General features: G+C 42.9%; 1 protein-coding gene across 1 annotated transcript in view; it reads left to right on the forward strand.

Moving 5' to 3' along the window:
• GLE1 (GLE1 RNA export mediator) overlaps positions 1-15,906 on the forward strand; it is a 42,719-nt gene extending 26,813 nt beyond the window's left edge. Inside the window, exons 7-16 of the mRNA XM_007471783.1 lie at positions 2,790-3,021; positions 3,618-3,730; positions 3,893-3,962; positions 8,657-8,799; positions 8,904-9,094; positions 9,576-9,705; positions 10,477-10,581; positions 13,477-13,559; positions 14,325-14,388; positions 15,560-15,906. Coding sequence (XP_007471845.1) covers positions 2,790-3,021; positions 3,618-3,730; positions 3,893-3,962; positions 8,657-8,799; positions 8,904-9,094; positions 9,576-9,705; positions 10,477-10,581; positions 13,477-13,559; positions 14,325-14,388; positions 15,560-15,628 — 1,200 coding nt within the window. The 3' untranslated portion in view covers positions 15,629-15,906. The remainder of the gene's footprint in view (positions 1-2,789; positions 3,022-3,617; positions 3,731-3,892; positions 3,963-8,656; positions 8,800-8,903; positions 9,095-9,575; positions 9,706-10,476; positions 10,582-13,476; positions 13,560-14,324; positions 14,389-15,559) is intronic.
• The last annotated feature ends 6,232 nt before the right edge of the window (positions 15,907-22,138 follow it).

Consider the following 22,138-nt stretch of genomic DNA (forward strand, 5'->3'; position numbering starts at 1 on the left):
TGCAGAGCACAGGCTCTGGACGCGCAGGCTCAGCAGCCATGGCTCACGGGCCTAGCCGCTCCGCAGCATATGGGATCTTCCCGGACCGGGGCACAAACCCATGTCCCCTGCATCGGCAGGCGGACTCTCAACCACTGTGCCACCAGGGAAGCCCCCTCATGACATTTTTGATGTAAGAATGCTTTGGGTTTTTTCCCCTCACTTAATCCACCTGGAATTTATTTGATGGTTGGTGGGAGATAAAGACCTTTATGCTGTAAAATGTTCACACATTTTACTACCACTTTCCCTCCTGATTTGTAAATATCTCTTATCACACTAAATAGTATCCTAGGAGCTCTTTTTCAGTATTTTTTTTTTTTTACTTTTTATTTTATATTGGGGTAGAGCTGATTAACAATGCTGTGTTAGCTTCAGGTGTACAGCAAAGTGATTCAGTTATACATATACATGTATCTATTCAGTATTTTTTTCTGTTTCCTTGATGATGTGTTTTTATTCTTATATCAGGATCATTATAATTTAATTGATATAGCTTTATAATACATTTTAATACCTAAAAGACAAAACTTATCATGAATATCCTGTAGAATTTTTTTGTTGCTGTTGTTTTACTATCTGGAACAAGTTGGTTTAATATAAGAATTCAGGGACTTCCCTGGTGGCGCAGTGGTTAAGAATCTGCCTGCTAACGCAGGGGACACAGGTTCGAGCCCTGGTCCGGGAAGATCCCACATTCTGTGGAGCAACTAAGCTGGTGGCCAGTGCCACAACTACTGAGCCTGCGCTCTAGAGCCTGCGAGGCACAACTACTGAGCCCATGTGCCACAACTACTGAAGCCCACGCACCTAGAGCCCATACTCTGCAACAAGAGAAGCCACTGCAATGAGAAACCTGCGCACCGCAACAAAGAGTAGCGCCTGCTCACTGCAACTAGAGAAAGTCCTCACTCAGCACCAAAGACCCAACTCAGCCAAAATAAATTAAAAAAATAAAATAAAATAAGAATTCAACATTGTAAATCAGCTATACTCCAATAAAATTTAATTTTTAAAAAAATAAATGAAAAATAAAAGTAAAATAAGAGGACTTCTCAGACAAAGGCAAATATATCACTAATATGTGAAATCTAAAAAAATGATACAAATGAAGTTATTTACAAAGCAGAAACAGACTCACAGACTTCAAAAACAAACTTATGGTTAGCAAAGGGGGAAGGTGGGGGGGAGGGCTAAATTAGGAATTTGGGATTAACATATACACACTACTATATATAAAATAGATAACCAACAAGGACCTACTGTATAACACAGGGAACTCTACTCAATATTCTGTAGTAACCTATATGGGAAAAGAATCTGAAAAAGAATGGATATATGTATATAACCGAATCACTTTGCTGTACAACTGATACTAACGCAACATTGTAATTCAGTATACTCTAATATAAAATAAAAATTTTAAAAAGTGAAAAAAAGAGGACTTAATTCATGATGCATATACACCTGAAATTAATATAATATTGTATGTCAGTTATACTTCAGCAAAAAAAATTTTTTAATAAAAAATAAGAGATCTTGGTGTTTTAAGTATATTGCAAATATCATAACATTTTATTGTTTCCACTGTTGCTTTTTTTCTTGAGGTATAATTGACAAATAACATTATGTTAGTTTCAGGTGTACAACTGTGATTCAGTATTTATAAGCACTGCAAAACGATCACAATAAGTCCAGTTATCTTCTGTCACCATAGAAATTAGGAAACATTTTGTTTTTCTTGTGATGAGAACTTTTAAGATTTACTCTCTTAGCACCTTTCAAATATACAACACAGTAGAGGCCTTGCTGATTTAACAGGCAAAACTATGAAACGTTGATAGGACAGAACATAGAAAATGGTGCAGAGCTTCTCAATTCATTTTAAAATCCTGAGTGAAATTCTGACAAAATAGCACACTAAAAGAAATGTGCGTGTTCGTTGGACTTGTATGTGAGCTCATTTATGAGCAGATGTTCTTAATAAAAGATAAAGAACTCAAATTTGTCAGTGAGTCAGGAATAATGCACTATAACCAAAGAGGTGTCATTCTAAGAATAATGTAAAGCTGGTTCAGTTTTTATCTAGACTATTGCCACGAGCTTTTAAAAAATTATTCTGGGCTTCCCTGGTGGCACAGTGGTTAAGAATCTGCCTGCCAATGTAGGGGACACAGGTTCGAGCCCTAGTCCAGGAAGATCCCACATGCCGTGGAGCAACTAAGCCCACGCGCCACAACCGCTGAGCGTGCGCTCTAGAGCCCGGGAGCCACAACTACTGAGCCCATGTGCCACAACTGCTGAAGCCTGCGCGCCTAGAGCCCGTGCTCCACAACAAGAGAAGCCACTGCAATGAGAAGCCCGCGCAACGCAAGGAATAGTAGCCCCCGCTCACCACAACTAGAGAAAGCCCGCGTGCAGCAACGAAGACCCAGCGCAGCCAAAAACTAAATAATTAAATGAAATAAAATGAAATAAGAATTGGCTACCATCTTTAAAAAAAAAAAAAAAGTTATTCCAGCCAGTGTTGGTGAGAGCATTGAAAAATCTCTCCGTCGATCCTGTGGATGTGATGGTAAATCGGTATTACCTTTAAGAGAACAGGAAAGCAGTAGGTATCAATGTGTTGAATGTGGGTACTCCACTGGCACAATTCCAGTTTAGAAATTTGTGGACTTGCGTGAGGTATGATTCAGCACCTCAGGTACCTAGGAAATAACCACTAAGCTCTGCCTCTGTTGCTGTGACAGAATGGCTTTCCCACAGCAGAGGAGCAAGCTGTGGCTGAGAGAGCGCTGCAGGAAATGCGGGACCTCCTTGTGAACTTGCAGCAGGAAATCGCCAGGGCCTGTGAGGACAGGAGGAGGCAGGATGAAGAGGAGGCCCAGGTAAAGCGGCAAGAGTCACAGGTGCAGCAGGGGCCAGAGGTCCGCAAAGAGCCCCCAGCTTCCAGACAGGGCCCAGGAGGGAAACTGAACAAAGGTAGGTCTTGGTGTGGAAATGGTCCTTCGACTTGATGTGGAAAAGTTTCAGAATGGGAAAAGAAACAAGAACGTGTTTTGAATATTATATTTAAGCTACAGGACAATTTACCAGAACTTTTAAATAATGTAAAATTCACTACTTTCAGTGAATTAAATTTAGTTTTCGTTGATGTGAACCTGACGTCAGATTCCAACATTTGCCGTGAGGACTTGAAATTCTGTATAATTCTAGTAGATGTATTATTCCAAATATTGCTGCTATTGAGTATTTTAAATAAGTATGTATAGAATATAGGTTTATTGAATACATAAGAGCATCGATATAGCATAGTGGTTCAGAATGCTGCCTTTGCAGCCAGATCAGTGGGAATCTAGTTTTTGTACTTCCTGGCAACGTGACTTTGGCAAGTTACCTAACCTTTCCATGACTGTTTCCTTTTCTGTAACATGAAGATAATAATAGAATCTACCTCATAGGATTATTATGACAGTGAAAGCAGTTAGTACATATATAAGGTGATTAGAACAGTACCTGGCTCATATTAAATGTTTAAGAAATTCTCCTATTATGAAAGCCTTTCTTTCATCCCTCAGACCTCCAGGTGAAGGTGCAAGATAGTACAATGCAGTGGTACCAGCAGCTGCAGGAGGCCTCCAGTCAGTGTGTGTTGGCCTTTGAGGGACTGAGCAACAGCAAAGACAGTCAGGTAGGAGGGGTGGGAGTTGGGAATTCTCTGGGCCGCATGGTGCCACCCACAGCCTTGTGTCCCAGAGGAATGTAGCTAGCGCGTCACATTCCCTAACCCTAAGGGGGCGTCTACTTAGCTCTTCAGAACACTGTGTCCCTTCTCACTGCTCTGTTCTGACAGGCCAAAAAGATCAAAATGGACCTCCAGAAGGCTGCCACCATTCCAGTGAGCCAAATCTCCACCATTGCAGGTTGGTCAGAGGAATTAAGAACACGGCCCTTCACTTCACTGTACAAGTATTTTTTGAGATTCCAAATCCACTTATCTGTAAGGTTCTTATAAATAGAATGTGTTTCAACAAATGTTGACCATTGGATTAGGTATATAAGCTATATGCATATAGCTTACTCTCCTTTGTTTTCTCTCGACATGTAGAAGGTAATCATTGTGTGTTTGTTGACACATTAAAAAAAATAAGCTATATATTAATAGTAAATTATTGGGGACTTCCCTGGTGGCGCAGTGGTTAAGAATCTGTCTGCCAATGCAGGGGACATGGGTTTGAGCCCTGGCCGGGGAAGATCCTACATGCCGCGGAGCAGCTAAGCCCGTGCGCCACAACTACTGAGCCTGCGCTCAAGAGCCCGCAAGCCACAACTACTGAGTGCACATGCCACAACTACTGAAGCCTGCGTGCCTAGAGCCCATGCTCCGCAACAAGAGAAGCCACTGCAATGAGAAGCCCTTGCACTGCAACGAAAAATAGCCCCTGCTTGCCTCAACTGGAGAAAGCCTACGTGCAGCAACGAAGACCCAACACAGCCAAAAATAAAAACAAACTAATTAATTAAAAAAAAAAAAAAGAATCCGCCTGCCAATGCAGGGGACACGGATTCAATCCCTGGTCCAGGAAGATCCCACATGCTGCAGAGTAACAAAGCCTGTGCACCACAACTGCTGAGCCCGCGTGCTGCAACTACTGAAGCCCACATGCCTAGAGCCCATGCTCCACAAGAGAAGCCACCGCAATGAGAAGCCCGTGCACTGCAATGAAGAGTAACCCCCACTCGCTGCAACTAAAGAAAGCCCATGCGCAGCAATGAAGACCCAAGGCAGCCAAAAAGAAAAAAAAGTGTTTAGGAAGGCTCTTACCTAAAGTTAGAAGTTATTGCAGAAAGCACCCCTAAGAGAACCTAGGATGTGACTTGTATTCTTTGCTTTTTGTCCTGCAACATTAGCTTTTCCAGACTTGAAGCCTGCTTGTTAACACTTGAGAACGCTTTCCTTTTCTCTCCAGAGACTGAGATTTAGAGAGGAAGAACCAGACAGGGGAAAGACCCCTTTTTCCTCTTCTTTAGAAACAGAGGTTCATTTTCACAGAGCTCAGATGTGGAAGCCTCCACAGTACAGACTGTGCTGCCCAGTGGCTGGGGAGCACGGCAAGCTGCTCTGACTTAGCCTGGGTCCCAGTTCTCTTGAGTAACTTGTTGCCCAGAAAGCATAAGCAGTTGCAGTTCCTGCCCTTGTGAGGCTACATGACAGAACTTCCATATCACGTGGCTGTCTGGAATTCCTACTGGAACAGGGCAAGGTCAAATAAGTAAACACGTATCACTTTCTAGAATTGAAAGTGCCATTTCCTTTGATAGCCAAGGCAACAGGGGCGAGGTTGACTGAACAGCCGTTCCACACTTTTGCTGCTCTCCTCAGGCTTATCCTCTTTACCCCTCAGTTGACCGCAGGCAGCCCTGCCTCCTCTTTCATCAGGAAAATTTGAGATGCCAGGTGTGAGATCCTCAGATGCACCCCCTTCCACCAATACACAGCTGTATTTACCTCTTCGTCTCCTGCTTCAAAAGATGTGCTACCCTTCCGGCCCACACTTACCCTTCTGCCTGAGCCTTGAATGAGGCTCGGGAGGCTTATTCTCATCCCCTCCCATGTCCTTCAAGAGAGATCGCTGCTGTTTTCTGCAAAATTACTCCCTTTTACAGGCTCCCTTCCCTTTAAACATGCCTGTCACTCACATTCTAAAATCTGTTTCTTTTGATTCTGTGTCTTCTCAGTATTTTCTAATTTTCTTGTTGCCTTTTGGTTAATTAATTTATTTTTGGCTGCATTGGGTCTTCGTTGCTGTGTGCAGGCTTTCTCTAGTTGCAGCAAGCTATTCTTGGTTGCGGTGCATGGACTTCTCATTGTGGTGGCTTCTCTTGTTGTGGAGCATGGGCTCTAGGCACACGGGCTTCAGTAGTTGTGGCTCATGGGCTGAGTATTTGTGGTGCACGGGCTTAGTTGCTCCACAGCATGTGGGATCTTCCCAGACCAGGGCTCGAACCCATGTCCCCTGCATTGGCAGGGCGGATTCTCAACCACTGCACTACCAGGGAAGTCCCCATGTTGCCTTTTGGTACCGTTGATTATTCCCTCCATCACCTCTACTCCTCTGGCTTCTGCAGCAGCTTTAATTTCCAGCTTCTCCTCCTCCCTCTCTTTCTCCTTTGTGGGTTCCTCAGTCTCCTGCCCCCACATCAGTGGTAAGTGTGTCCTCAGGGATGTGCTTCTACCCCGAAGTTCTTCTCATTCTAAAGACCCCCCCATGGTGTCAGACTTGACCTCTGCACACATGACACTCAGATCGGTCTCTGGGTCATTCCTTTCCTTTGAGCTTCAGGTTCCCTCGCTCCAGCTACCTGAGGGGCAGCTCTGCCTAGATGCCCCTCAGCTTTGTCAGGTTTAGAATGTTCCGATGTCAACTCATCATCTTCCTCTTGCCTGCCTTTTCTCCTGTTTGCTCTAAGTAATCAATAGCACCTTATCTACTCGGTCACCTTAGTTGAAACCTGCGAGTCATTCCCCTGACTGCTTTCTCTAGTTCATTCTCTATATCTGATTAGATTCTAGTTTTGCCATTCCTCATTTTCCTGCCTATTCCATAACTATGTCCCTTTGTCTCCATCATTATTGTAAGCACTTTAAGAGCTTACAGCCCAGTCAGTCACAAACATTTTCTAGAGTTAGTGCCCAGTAAATGTTGAATGACTGAGAGAGAGGTGACCTAATTGCTGCCTCTTGAAAGGTGGGTGTCCATGAGTAGTTAGATAAGGAGCAGAATTTAAAGAAGGATATGGTGCCATTGTGGCATATGGGATGTGGGAGGCCATATCAGGCATAGGGTTGGGACCTGATATTTCTAACTGGAGAGCCACGGGAAGAGGGGCTGGCTGGGATTTGGCCAGTGGAGCCCTTTGAAACCGTCAGTCAAGGAATAGTAGGGTATGACTTAGCAGGAAGGTGAGCTGAGTAAATTTGTGTGGAAATGTACATATTTTAATATCTCAGTAAGGTTACAGTCTCTGTTTCTGTTTTTCTGGGATTATTAGCCTTGAGATTTCTGTGATATCTCATTATTTAATTCTTGGTTTCTTCCTGCTTCTCTTACTTCCTAAGAAATGTGCTGCCCCTCTCTCCCCCCACATTTTTTTTTTTTTTTTTTTTTTTTGCGGTACGCGGGCCTCTCACTGTTGTGGCCTTTCCCGTTGCGGAGCACAGGCTTTGGACACGCAGGCTCAGCAGCCATGGCTCACGGGCCCAGCCGCTCTGCGGCACGTGGGATCTTCCCAGACTGGGGCACGAACCCGTGTCCCCTGCATCGGCAGGCGGACTCTCAACCACTGCACCACCAGGGAAGCCCTCTCTCCTTTTTTAATGGAACTGAATCAGTGGTTTGGGGAGGATATTTCTGAGATTTTTAAATATTTCTTAAAGTGATTAGGAATTTGGCAGGGTATTTCTAAACTGGAGATACTGTATTTGTTCAAACATTGATTTTAAATAATGGAAACTAATTCAGATCTGCTTAAGCAAAAAAAAAAAAAAGAAAGAAAAGTAAAAAGAAAGGAAAGAAAAAGTGGGTGGGGTAAGGGGGTTTGTTCTAAAGATAAAGCAGTTTTGGGACTTCTCTGGTGGTCCAGTGGGTAAGACACTGTGCTCCCAATGCTGGGGGACTGGGTTCGATCCCTGGTTGGGGAACTAGATCCCGCATGCATGCCACAACTAAGAGTCTGCATGCTGAAACTAAGAAGTCCGCACGCTGTAACTAAAGAAAAGATCCTGGGTGCCGAAAGGAAGATCCCCTGTGCAGCAACTAAGACCCGGCGCAGCCTAAATAGGTAGATAGATAGACAGATAGATAGATAGATAGATAGAGATAGATAGCAGTTTCACAGAACCTATGGCAGGAATGGAGCTGGATCTCAGGAGCCAGAAATTTTAGGACCCTTTTCTCTCTCCTCTTGGCTTCCCTCTGTCCACCTCCATTCTAATTTTGTAGACTGCTGTTCTTTGGTCCACATAGCAGGGGCAGCCCCACTGCTTACATGTGTACATGTCACAGGAGTGGCCACTTCAAGGAGTCGACTCTGTCAGGTGGCTGATCAGCTCAGCGTGACTAGTCCTAATCTAACTAGCCAGTGTGGAAGATGGGGCACGCAGCTACAAACGTAGCTTCTGTGTTGCTGAGGATGGAGGAAGGCAGGTCCAAGAGAAGGGGGGAATCACTGTGAGTTGGGGAAGATCCTTTAGAAGGTTTTCCCTAGAGTTGCAGATGACTTCTCTAGGGACATCAGCCACACCCGTGGCATCTGTAACAATTTAACACCTGTTTCTATACTACTGTTCATCTCTCAGCTGTGTCAGTTTCAGAATTAGTTGACTCCGCAAATAAGGAATTCCTTCGAAATAGTACCACGCTTTGTGTACTTTCTCGTCCCCCACACCATGGATTTGATTGTCATACATTTTTCCACATCTGTATTTTGGCTTTAGGCTTTGACCTTCTGTAGGGCTGCACAGCTGGGTTTGTATAGAGGATTTGTTACTGCAGTGATGAAAAAAATAGATTGACTGCAGTTGTATCTTTTCACTAACTTTGTCTTTCATACCCAGGCTCAAAGCTGAAGGAGATCTTTGACAAGATCCACAGCTTACTCTCTGGAAAACCCGTTCAGTCTGGTGGGCGCTCTGTGTCTGTCACACTTAACCCACAGGGCCTGGACTTTGTCCAGTACAAACTGGCAGAGAAATTTGTGGTGAGGAACCTTGTTGCCAAAGGTATGGGAAGAAGAGGCTGGTGCACAACCTTTAAACCTTCCTCGAGTATTAACTTAAAATCACCCCCTGTCTGTGCTCCCAGAAACAAGGGGAGGAGGAAGTGGCCTCCCATCATGAAGCAGCATTCCCCATCGCAGTCGTGGCATCCGGGATCTGGGAGCTCCACCCCAGAGTGGGGGACCTCATCCTTGCTCATCTGCACAGGAAGTGTCCTTACTCTGTTCCTTTCTATCCCGCTTTCAAAGAGGGAATGGCTTTGGAAGATTATCAGAGGTGAAGTTGTTTTTCTCCTTACTCACTATCCCTAGAGTGATGAATGAAATAGAAATAGAACTGGGATTTGTTTCCTCTCCTCAGAAGATCTCTTATGTACCTTGAACATTCTGTCAGAGAATACAGTGTCTTTCATGCAAACTGGATGGCTTTAGAATACTGGATTTAGAATCCAGGGGTCTTAGAATTTTATCCCTGCTTTGTCTTTTAATAGATTTGCAAAAATGGGGAAATCATTTAATCTCTTTAAACATTATTTTCATGATTTGTAAATGGGGGTAATGATATCCATTACCTCCTGGGAATTTACCTCTCAGGGTTTATATGTTGCACAGATTTGATAATAGATGTGAGTAGCATGTAAAAATGTATTAATAATAATGCTAAATATAGTAATAATATATTGTTACTTTTAGCCATAAAAAGTAATTGGTCACCCTCACTTTGGCCTTGTCACATTGAATATTTTCTTCCCACATAGGATGCTTGGCTACAAAGTGACGGATTCCATAGTAGAACAGCAAGACAGCTTTCTAAAACGCATGTCTGGGATGATCCGTCTCTACGCTGCCATCATCCAGCTCCGGTGGCCGTATGGAAACCGACAAGAGGTAGTAGAAGCGGCTTAGTATCGATAATGAGAGGTTGGACCAGAGTTCACGTTAGTGTATCTTACCTGCAGGAAATACTGACCTTTCAGAGAGGCAGTCCAGTCACGTGATAAGTTAAAGACTATTGCTGCTTCATAGGCACTCTTCAGAGAAATTGATGTTGATTATTAGGAAACTTTTGGCTCATCAGAGTCATTTGTTCAGAGACTAATTGGTGCCTTAGAGGCCATCTAGGTCACATACCTTCACAGATGGACAGACGGAGGCTTAACAAGCTGTAGTGATACACACTTGTCAATGACAGAGCCACGGCTCGGGGCCAGGGCTTTGACCTGCCAGCCCAGTTCTTTTTTCAAGGAATGGAGATTAGAGTGTTGGAGAAGTTGATGGACTTGGAAACCTGAAGAGAAAGGAATATAGGTTGATTGAATCCAAGAAGTTTTTATTGTGTACCTGCTATGTCCCACGTTCTGTGCTAAAGATACCAAGAATAATAAATAAAATGTCTATGAGAGTAACTGTGGAATCCCTGAAACTGAAGCTGACAGCCCTGTGTTGCAGGGATGCTGTGAAGAATGTGTGGATGCCAGTGTATGCAGTATTTAAAAACAGAGTTTGTTCGGCTTGTGTTGTTTCTGCCCTGTGGCAGGTTGCTTAGGTTAGCTGATCTGGGGGTTCATGTCCTGTTGGTAATGGCTGGTTGATAATGGTGGAAATTTAGATCTCTGCATAAAATGAGATTAAACAGTAACCAAGCCTCTCTCCTCCCAGATTCACCCTCATGGCTTAAATCATGGCTGGCGCTGGTTGGCACAGATCTTAAACATGGAGCCCCTGTCAGATGTGACAGCCACCCTCCTCTTTGATTTCTTGGAGGTATGTAATACAGCTATCACACGAGAGAGAGCCAGTGGTTGAAGCAGCCTTGGGACACAGTGTGACATGACTGGGAAAGGAATATAGAGATAGAGACTAATGGGAATTTCCTGGCGGTCCAGTGGTTAGGACTCCGCGCTTTCACTGCGAAGGTGCAGGTTCAGTCCCTGGTCAAGGAACTAAGATCCCACATGCCGCATAGCCAAAAAATTTTAAAAATACATAAATATATATACAACAAAAGATGCTCTTTTTACCTTTATCACTTAGGAAATTACAAGGATTTTAGGAGCTAAAATAAAAAAGAAATAGAGACTAATGGTGAACAGCGTTAGGGTCCAGTGTCATAAATTTTTTCCTGATCCCCAAGACAAAGCTAGCTTTTGATTTTTCTTCCCAGTGTACTTTCCTTCGCTGTGTGGTTGTCTTCTCGTTCTAAAGAACAGAAAACTGTACATTCCGATACAAGTGAAAAGGAATTTGTTTTAGGGATGTAGAAGTGACTCACTCCAGAATCAAGGGTAGGATGTGCAGTTGAATCTCATCAGGGCCTGGAACCAGGAACTGGAATGTCACCAGGTACCAAGGCAGCCTCCCCCTGGGACCACATGGTCTTCCATGTCTGCTCTTCCTGCAGGTTGCCTCCTTCTTGCTCTATAAGGCAACTTTCTGAAGTTTTCTGTGCATAGTGGAGAAGATGCCATCCTGGGCTATATCCCTCAGCCTCAGTGTGGTCACCCAGTGTAATGGGACTAATGTCCCACCATTGTGATTGCTAATTCCCAGGAGAGAAAATATGATTAACCGGCTTGGGTCACAGGTACCAGTCTCATCTAGAAGGCTCCGTATAGTCCTCTCTGCCCATTAGGGACCCCACTACAGGGAAAGGGTAGGGTTTCTGTGGAAAGGAAACAGTTCTTAGAGAATAAAGGCTTGGGGCACATGCCATAACAAATCTGGGACCATTTGGCCTATAACGCCAACAGTTTCTAGTCACCTTAAAGCTCCTGAAGTCACAATACGGGAAGTATGTCATACCTTTAGGATCAATAGTAAGTTAAGGTTTTTTTTTGTTTGGTTGGTTTCTTTTGAATTTTATTTATTTTTTATACAGCAGGTTGTTATTAGTTATCCCTTTTATACATATTAGTGTTTATATGTCGATCCCAATCTCCCAATTCATCCCACCACCACCACCCCCAGCCACTTGCCCCCCTTTGGTGTCCATATGTTTGTTCTCTGCATCTGTGTCTCCGTTTCTGCCCTGCAGACAGGTTCGCCTGTACCGTTTTTCTAGATTCCACACATATGCGTTAATATACAATATCTGTTTTTCTCTTTCTACCTTACTTCACTCTGTATGACAGTCTCTGGATCCATCCACGTCTCTACAAATGACCCAATTTCGTTCCTTTTTATGGCTGAGTAATATTCCATTGTATATATGTACCACATCTTCTTTATCCATTCATCTGTCAATGGGCATTTAGGTTGCTTCCATGACCTGGCTATTGTAAATAGTGCTGCAATGAACATTGGGTTGCATGTGTCTTTTTGTTCCGTACGCGGGCCTCTCACTGTTGTGGCCTCTCCCATTGTGGAGCACAGGCTCTGGACGCGCAGGCTCAGCGGCCATGGCTCACGGGCCTAGCTGCTCCGCAGCATGTGGGATCTTCCCGGACCGGAGCACGAATCTGTGTCCGCTGCATCGGCAGGTGGACTCTCAACCACTGCACCACCAGGGAAGCCCACATGTGTCTTTTTGAATTATGGTTTTCTCTGGGTATATGCCCAGTAGTGGGATTGCTGGGTCATATGGTAATTCTGTTTTTAGTTTTTTAAGGAACCTTCATACTGTTCTCCATAGTAGCTGTATCAATTTACATTCCCACCAGCAGTGCAAGAGGGTTCCTTTTTCTCCACACCCTCTCCAGCATTTGTTGTTTGTAGATTTTCTGATGATGCCCATTCTAACTGGTTTGAGGTGATACCTCATTGTAGTTTTGGTTTGCATTTCTCTAATAATGAGTGATGTTGAGCAGCTTTTCATGTGCTTCTTGGCCATCTGCATGTCTTCTTTGGAGAAATGTCTATTTAGGTCTTCTGCCCATTTTTGGATTGGGTTGTTTGTTTCTTTAATATTGAGCTGCATGAGCTGTTTATATATTTTGGAGATTAATCCTTTGTCCATTGATTCGTTTGCAAATATTTTCTCCCATTCTGAGGGTTGTCTTTTCATCTTGTTTGTAGTTTTCTTTGCTTTGCAAAAGCTTTTAAGTTTCACTGGGTCCCATTTGTTTATTTTTGTTTTTTTTTCTGTTACTCTAGGAGGTGGATCAAAAAAGATCTTGCTCTGATTTATGTCAAAGAGTATTCTTCCTATGTTTTCCTTTAAGAGTTTTTATAGTATCTGGTCTTACATTTAGGTCTCGAATCCATTTTGAGTTTATTTTTGTGTATGGTGTTAGGGAGTGTTCTAATTTCATTCTTTTACATGTAGCTGTCCATTTTTCCCAGCACCACTTATTGAAGAGACTGTCTTTTCTCCATTGCATATCCTTGCCTCCTTTGTCATAGATTAGCTGACCATAGGTACGTGGATTTATCTCTGGGCTTTCTATCGTGTTCCATAGAATCAATAGTAGGTTAAGTTTGATTCACGTTTTCTGAAACACCTGGCTACCTGGCAGTCTGGTTAAATGGAGGTATTACCATATATGAGAAATGCTTCAGAAGAAAGCTGGATTTTAATTCCCTTGCTTAGCTGGCTAAGTGGCATTGTGGTTGGAATTCTTGATAGGAACAAAAGGCAGAGGTCTGATTGTCCTTTATGGGTCTCTCACGTGGTGTGAATCTTCGCTCTCTGCGCTGACAGTGCCCACCCCCCCCCCCCAGGTGTGTGGGAACGCCCTCATGACGCAGTACCAGCTCCAGTTCTGGAAGACGATGCTTCTCATCAAAGAGGACTACTTCCCCAGGTACTAGACGCGCCGAGGAGACGCCGGGGCATCTGGTAGGCGAGAACCTGTGACGCCAGACACCGTGGCTGCTGTTACATGCACCTGTGTTAAGTGTAACATCTGCTCCCATCCATCTCCTCTTTGTTATTTGAATACACGCTTCTGAAGTCTCTCTTAAATATCGTTGACTAAATAAAAAAAAACAAAGTAGGAAGATCTTGGATTCAGATACCTGACATTTTTTAAACTCTCTTCTTTTCTAAACTCCCCCAGATAATCTGGGATGGTGATTACATGCAGTCATGAATGAAACCAAGGAGGCAAACTCCCTCAGTAAAGCAGTTGGTGAAACTGATTGGTCAGCCAGTTTGCTTGACTCTGTTGTGGCGTTAACCTTCAAGGACCCTTCTCATTCCTCTCAACTCACTGGCCTTTCAGTGGGGAAAGGCATTGGCAGCACCCATCCCACCTGATCACAAAGACCTTGGAAAGGAACAGTACTCTCTTTTCCTTTACCCACTTATTTGAAAAAAATGTTGAGGGACTTCCCTGGCGGTCCAGTGGTTAAGACTCCATGCTTCCACTGCAGGGGGCATGAAAAAAGAAAAAAGAAAAGAAAAAAATGTTGAGACCATTTAGTAGAGCGACAGCATCCAGTCTAGTAGACATGTCTGTGAGTCGTTTGATCTGCCCCTTCCTCCAGATCAGCAGGTCTCTTAACTCCTCCAAAAGATAAGTGTGAGTCATAGGTGTGACTCACCTGTCTTCTTTCTCTCTCTGTAGGATTGAAGCCATCACCAGCCCAGGACAGATGGGTTCCTTCATACGCCTCAAGCAGTTCTTGGAGGTAAGATGCCCTTAGACCAGCACATCCCAGACTGTTGTCGGCCTCCAGTGCACCTGTGTCTGATGTGCCTTGCATATCCAGACTCTGACTGCGGTCTCTTCCTCTTGATTTTTCCGAACCCTACTTTTTTGTCCATCCACCCCTCTTCACCTTAAGGGCTGCCATTTCGTCGTCTTCCTACGCGTCATTGTCCATACTGCCCGTGGGGAAAAGCTCTCCTAAGAGATGAATAAAATATATGTAATGAATCTTATCTCACTGATACACTTTTTGCATGTTGGCCAAGGTTCTTTTCTCAGTCTCAGGTCTAGGGAACAAGTATGTGTTCTCCACAAGAACAGACTACAGTTTGAACCAGACTCCTCTCCTTTTTCCAAGTGCCAAAAAACTTTACATTTTGGTACGTCTGCCAAGACAGCCAACTGACTTCCAGTCTCCAGTAGTCCAGTTGGGGAAATTGCAGTAGTGAAAGGGGAGGCCAGGCTGTGGGAGATGAGAGTGGGACAGACGTTAACAATACCCTGGCATTTGTCCTCCACTGCAATTCATGCAGAAGGAGAAGTCTTATAGACAGCCTTTTTTTTTTTCAATTTTTATTGGAGTACAATTGATTTACAATGTTGTGTTAGTTTCTGCTGTATAGCACAGTGAATCAGTTATACATAAACATATATCCACTCTCTTTTAGATTCTTTTCCCATATACGTCATTGCAGAGTATTGAGTAGTTTCCTGTGCTATATGGTAGGTTCTTATTAGTTATCTGTTTTATATAGAGTAGTGTGTATATGTCAGTCCCAATCACCCAAATTATCCCTCCCCCCACCCCGTAACCATAAGTTTGTTTTCTATATCTGTGACTCTATTTCTGTTTTGTAAAGAAGTTCATTTGTACTATTTTTTTTAGATTCCACATATAAGCGATATTATATGATATTTGTCTTTCTCTGACTTACTTCACTCAGTATGACAATCTCTAGGTCCATCCACGTTGCTGCAAATGGCATTATTTTGGGTTTTTTATGGTTGAGTAGTATTCCATTGTATATATATGTACTGCATCCATAGGACTTACTTCCACTTGCTGTCCCTCAAAGTTTCTTCCAAACTTTAAGTGTTGGAAGCAGTGTTACCAGAGAATCATTGTGTTTCCCTTGTCTCTCCCTGACCAGAAATGTTTGCAGCGCAAGGAGATTCCTGTCCCCAAGGGCTTTCTGACGTCCTCCTTCTGGCGTTCCTGATATCATTCCATCGCCCACCATCACCATTTTGTTGCAAAGGGACAATAATAAAGCAACTGAAGACAGCTGTATTTGGGAGAAGTCATGTCAATATGTGTTTTGTGTATTTGTACCTTGTGACTAGGAGAGCAGATTTTCATGGGTCACAGATCTAAGAGGTCCTTTAGTAGATGTGATGACTCCTTAAAGGGGTCTGCATGACAGAGTAAGCAGAATTGGCCTTTCTCATTTTTGCAAAAAATTTGAAAAAAAAATTATGAGAAGAGTTTAGCACTTGATCTCACCCTTGATTTCCTTGTCTCTAGTATCTTTCAGAAGGTAGGTTAATACCTTCACCATTTCACTCTGAGCTGAAGTGGCTTTCACTCCACCACCACACCCCGGCCCCTCCCCTCATCCTGCCCCTGTTCAGAATAATTCCCAGGAGAAGCAAAGACTCAAGGTCACCTTTAAAGTAGCAGTTAATAGATGAGGCCTAAACCCTCACATGCAGGACTGGGTTATGTTTGTTTTGCCTTAGTCAGCTTGTGAAGTAATTATAAATTCAGAAGAAATGCCTGGTGTAGACATGGGCTAAGTCAGTCCCAGACTGCATCGGAGGTAGCTTAGTGTCTGGGATTAGGACTGTTAACACATGTTATATTGAATCAGGAAGCACTGTTTGTCCTCTTACTTTGGAATTTGGTTCCTGGATGAGTCGGGATGCGTGAACCAAACTTTGTTTTTCAATTTGAATTAGGATGGGCTGAGATGGAGCTTGCAACATTGTACATGAGCTGAGCATCCATAAGCAATGAATCGGGGGTTTAGTAAAGATGTTGGGGAAGAATTGAGAACTGTCTTATAATTTTTTTACATGTTCTGAGTAATGAATCGTGATAGATTTGCCTGACTAAAGCCACTACAAAAATCCAGAGTCTGGCTGTTCAGATAAGAGTTGAGATTTGCTTTACGGAAAGACTCATTCTCTTGGATCTATTCCTCTGTAGTAAATGTTGTATGTGGGGTTGTGTTTCTTGTGGAGGATTCTCTGGTAATCTTGAGTCGCTCAAAGCGACCCATTCTGTGAATTATTGACCGTAGTGCCAAAAGATAAGTAATAAAGCTTGATTTTTAAACACCCCTTGCTGGTATCTAGTCTGTTCAGTATGATCAACTTCCTGTACCTGGAGCTGTGTAAATCATAAGGGGCATGGTGGTGCCCGAGTCTAGGTATAGAGTGGTGTGTTTTTCCCTTTTTTGTCTTCTTGACCTTCACCTTGGGAAAACTGATTTTTTTCTGTCATTTCTTTTGTGGAATTATGTACCAATAACTGACCCTGTTTTATCTAGCAGATGGGAAAGAATTAAAGTCTTTTGATGTGGACACAATGGAATGAACACTGGGGAAGGAGTCTAGAGACTTGGGTTCAATTCACTTTTTTTTTTTTTTCACATCTTTAATGGAATATAAATGCTTTACAATGTTGTGTTAGTTTCTGCTGTACAGTAAAATGAATCAGCTATATGTATACATATATCCCATATCTCCTCCCTCTTGAGCCTCCCTCCTGCCCTCCCTATCCCATCCCTCTAGGTCATCACAAAGCATCGAGTTGATCTCCTTGTGCTATGCAGCAGCTTCCCACTAGCCATCCATTTCACATTTGGTAGTGTATACATGTCAGTGCTACTCTCTTACTTCATCCCAGCTTCCCCTCCCCGCCCTGTGCCCTCAAGTCCATTCTCTACGTCTGCGTCTTTATTCCTGCCCTGCCGCTAGGTTCGTCAGTACCGCTTTTTTAAATTCCATATATATGTGTTAGCATACGGTATTTGTTTTTCTCTTTCTGACTTACTTTACTCTGTATGACAGATTCTAGGTCCATCCACCTCACTACAAACAACTCAGTATTTTTTCCTTTTTATGGCTGAGTAATATTCCATTGTATGTATGTGCTACATCTTCTTTATCCATTCATCTGTTGGTGGACATTTTAGTTGCTTCTATGTCCTGGCTTTTGTAAATAGTGCTGCAGTGAACATTGTGGTACATGACTCTTTTTAAATTATGATTTTCTCAGGGTATATGCCCAGTAGTGATATTGCTGGGTCATATGGTAGTTCTATTTTAGTTTGGTTTTTGTTTTGTTTTTTTTTTGCAGTACGCGGGCCTCTCACTGTTGTGGCCTCTCCCGTTGCGGAGCACAGGCTCCGGACACGTAGGCTCAGCGGCTATGGCTCACGGGCCCAGCCGCTCCGCAGCATGTGGGATCCTCCCGGACTGGGGCACGAACCCGTGTCCCCTGCATCGGCAGGCAGACTCTCAACCACTGCACCACCAGGGAAGCCCCCATTTTAGTTTTTTAAGGAACCTCCATACTGTTCTCCATAGTGGCTGTATCAATTTACATTCCCACCAACAGTGCAGGAAGGTTCCCTTTTCTCCACACCCTCTCCAGCATTTATTGTTCCTAGAGTTTTTGAGATGGCCATTCTGCCCAGTGTGATGTGGTACCTCATTGTGGTTTTGATTTGCATTTCTCAATAATTAGTGATGTTGAGCATCTTTTCATGTATTTGTTGCCCATCTGTGTATCTTCTTTGGAGAAATGTCTGTTTAGGTCTTCTGGCCATTTTTGGATTGGGTTGTTTGTTTTTTGTTGTTGTTGAGCTTTATGAGCTGCTTGTATATTTTGGAGATTAATCCTTTGTCAGTTTCTTCATTTGCAAATATTTTCTCCCATTCTGAGGGTTGTCTTTTCATCTTGTTTATGGTTTCCTTTGCTATGCAAAAGTTTTAAGTTTCATGACTTCCCATTTGTTTATTTTTATTTTTATTTCCATTTCTCTAGGAGGTGGGTCAAAAAGGATCTTGCTGTGATTTATGTCATAGAGTGTTCTGCCTGTGTTTTCCTCTAAGAGTTTTATAGTGTCTGGCCTTTACATTTAGGCCTTTAATCCATTTTGAGTTTATTTTTGTGTATGGTGTTAAGGAGTGTTCTAATTTCATTCTTTTACATGTAGCTGTCCATTTTTCCCAGCACCGCTTATTGAAGAGGCTGTCTTTTCTCCATTGTATTTTCTTGCCTCCTTTGTCAAAGATAAGGTGACCATATGTGCGTGGGTTTATCTCTGGGCTTTCTGTCCTGTTCCATTGATCTATGTTTCTGTTTTTGTGCCAGTACTGTATTGTCTTGATTACTGTAGCTTTGTAGTATAGTCTGAGGTCAGAGCCTGATTCCTCCAGCTCCATTTTTCTTTCTTAAGATTGCTTTGGCTATTCAGGGTCTTTTGTGTTTACATACAGATTGTAAAATTTCTCATTCTAGTTCTGTGAAAAATGCCATTGGTAATTTGATAGGATTTGCATTGAATCTGTAGATTGCTTTGGGTAGTATAGTCATTTTCACAATATTGATTCTTCTAATCCAGGAGCATGGTATATGTCTCCATCTGTTTATGTTATCTTTGATTCCTTTCATCAGTGTTTTATAGTTTTCTAAGTACAGGTCTTTTGCCTCCTTAGGTAGGTTTATTTCTAGATATTTTATTATTTTTGTTGCGATGGTAAATGGGATTGTTTCCTTAATTTCTCTTTCTTATCTTTCGTTGTTAGTGTATAGGAATGCCAGAGATTTCTGTGCATTAGTTTTGTATCCTGCAACCTTACCAAATTCATCGATTAGTCGTAGTAGTTTTCTGGTGGCATCTTTCAGATTTTCAATTCACTTTTAGGTTTGTGACCTTGAGTGGGTCATCCACTCTCTGAACCTCAGTATCCCCACCTGTGAAACACAAGAATTGGACCAGTCACCACATGAGTAGTTCTCAAATTGTGCTCGGTAGCGGTGCCTTAGGGCAGAGTTTCCCTGCTGTGTGTCATAGCATACTGATCTCTGTAGCCCGTGGGGCCCGTGGCCGTTTGCACTTCCTCTCTCTACCTGTGCTTTACAAGTGGCATTTTCTGTGCATCATAACAGAACAACTTGGGAAGCACTGACTTCAGGGTGTTGAGTGGATGGGGCTCAGCTGTATAGTCAGTCAGCATATGGAGGCTTTGTGCAAATTTTTAAAAGCCTTCCCTTCCTACTACTGCCATCTGCTGGAAAGCTGTTCTATTAATAACTCTGAAAATGGAACCAGGAGGTGAGCAGTGCCTCTTACTGGAGTTAAGCAGCTCACATTTGCACAGCCTTTAATAGGACTAATGGACCTGCATGGAACGCTGGGATTCTCTCTGCCACAGCATTTTTGCTTTATGTGCTGTATATATTGGACTTCTTTGTAAGATTATGTATGGGAAAGTTCTGCCAAAAATGAAATATAAAAAAAATCACTGGACAAGATGATCTCTAACGTCTCCTCCACTTTGCATTTGTACCACTCCATGGCAGACACCTCTTACAATATTTGAATCTTCTTTCTCTAGACGTGTTTAACAGTCTTGCACATGTTATTTAAAGCTTGGTATTCCTATTGGGTTCTTGATGGTAAACCAAGAAAGGAGAGCATCACGGAGGCCAGGTTTTCGATACTCACTGATAGCGTCGCCTCCAGAGGTAGAGATTGCCGGCCGATAGCAGTGACTCCTGGTGGATGGTAGCGTCAGATTTCTAAGAGTAGAATACCAAGGACTGCATTTGCCTTTAAATTCAAGCGCTCACTTGCCTGCTTGCCTCCTTTCAAGTTTGACCTCATTTCTTAGGCTGAGTGCCCATATTTTTGTCTTATCATGGTCCTACATCATTTTTTTATTAATTTATTTATTTTTGGCTGCGATGGGTGTTCGTTGCTGCGCCTGGGCTTTCTGTAGTTGCAACGAACGGGGGCTACTCTTTGTTGTCATGCGTGGGCTTCTCACTGCGGTGGCTTCTCTTGTTGCAGAGCATGGGCTTCAGTAGTTGTGGCTCATGGGCTGTAGAGCGCAGGCTCAGTAGTTGTGGCGCATGGGCTTAGTTGCTCCGTGGCATGTGTGATCTTCTCAGACCAGGGCTCGAACCCATGTCCCCTGCATTGACAGGCGGATTCTCAACCACTGCGCCACCAGGGAAATCCTGTCCTACATGATTTTAAAGCAAATTTGATGATGAATTGGAAGTTCCAATGGGAGAGAAACCCAACACATCCCTTGGATAGAAGAATGGAGTTGTTCTGGAGGTTTCCCACGCACGTGCTAGGAGCTTTCCCCCACTTCTCAAGCTTCCTGTGGTGATAGCAGTGACGTAATTAAGTTTGGATGTCTTCTATCTCAGTGCCAGGAAAAAAGAGCTACAGAGCTTCCCACAGGTGCCTTATCAGGCTTGGCCATTCACTTCCCTTTTCTCTGTGCCATTAATGAATCCCTGATATTAGGTCCTGTGGACCTGCAGAAAGCAGATGAAAGCTATGGTCTCCCAGCTATATGATGGATTTCCAGAAACACCCATTATAGAGGAATTTATAATATCATCTAGTTTACAGCCAGGCTCCATTTATTTTAAATATCAGTCTACACAGATGATGTATTCAAGAAACATTTTTCTTTTAGCTCCTTCAGGATGTTTACACTAAATGTAGTACATGATGCTGGATTGGAACCTGGTCCGGGAAAAGAAAGATCATTCTGTGTGTTTGTCTTGTAAAGGATGTTGGGACAATTAGCAAAACTTGAATAAGGTCTGTATGTTAGATAGCAGTATTATGTCAACATTAATTTCCTGACTTTGATCATTGTATTGTGGTTATTAAAATAAAAGTACTTGTTTTTAAAGTACTTAGGGGTGACTGGGCATGACGTCTGCAACTTATTCTCAAATGATTCAGGGAGAAAATATCTACACGTGTGTGTATATGTGTAAGTATATACCATCAGAATAATAGAGCAGATGTGGTCAATTGTTAACAAATTGGGGAATCTGGATGAAGGGTGTATGGGATTTCTTTCTATTACTCTTGTAATTTTTTTACAAATTTGAAATTATTTCAAAATTAAAAGATAATCCTCTTCCCCACTTAAAAAAAACAACAAACAACAGCAACAAAATCAGGCCTACAATTCTGATGAGGTGACAAATTCAAGCTCTAGAACCTATAACCCTGCAAACAGGACGGTGATGCCAAAGGTGACCTTGAAGCCATCAACCTGTAGCAGGGATGGAAAGTTGACTCTAAACAGGTTTTGCTGGACTTCCCTGGTGGTTCAGTGGTTAAGAATCCACCTTCAATGCAGGGGATTCAGGTTCAATCCCTGGTCGGGGAATTAAGATCCCACATGCCACAGGGCAACTAAGCCCACGTGCCGCAGCTACTGAGCCTGCACACTCTGGAGCCTGCGCACCACAACAAAAGTTCTCACATGCCACATCAAAGATCCTGTGTGCCGCGACTAAGACCCGATGCAGCCAAATAAATAAATAAGTAAATATTTTAAAAAAATAAACAGGTTTTGCAAAATGCTTCCTATTTAAAGTGAAGTAGGTGACTGGGGGGTAGAATTTTAATTCAATGGAGAATGTGATTTACAAACTTGGAGTGCTTGATGGTTTGAAC

This window comes from Lipotes vexillifer, unplaced genomic scaffold, assembly GCF_000442215.2.
Source record: "Lipotes vexillifer unplaced genomic scaffold, Lipotes_vexillifer_v1.1 scaffold98, whole genome shotgun sequence".
Lineage (NCBI taxonomy): Eukaryota > Metazoa > Chordata > Mammalia > Artiodactyla > Lipotidae > Lipotes > Lipotes vexillifer.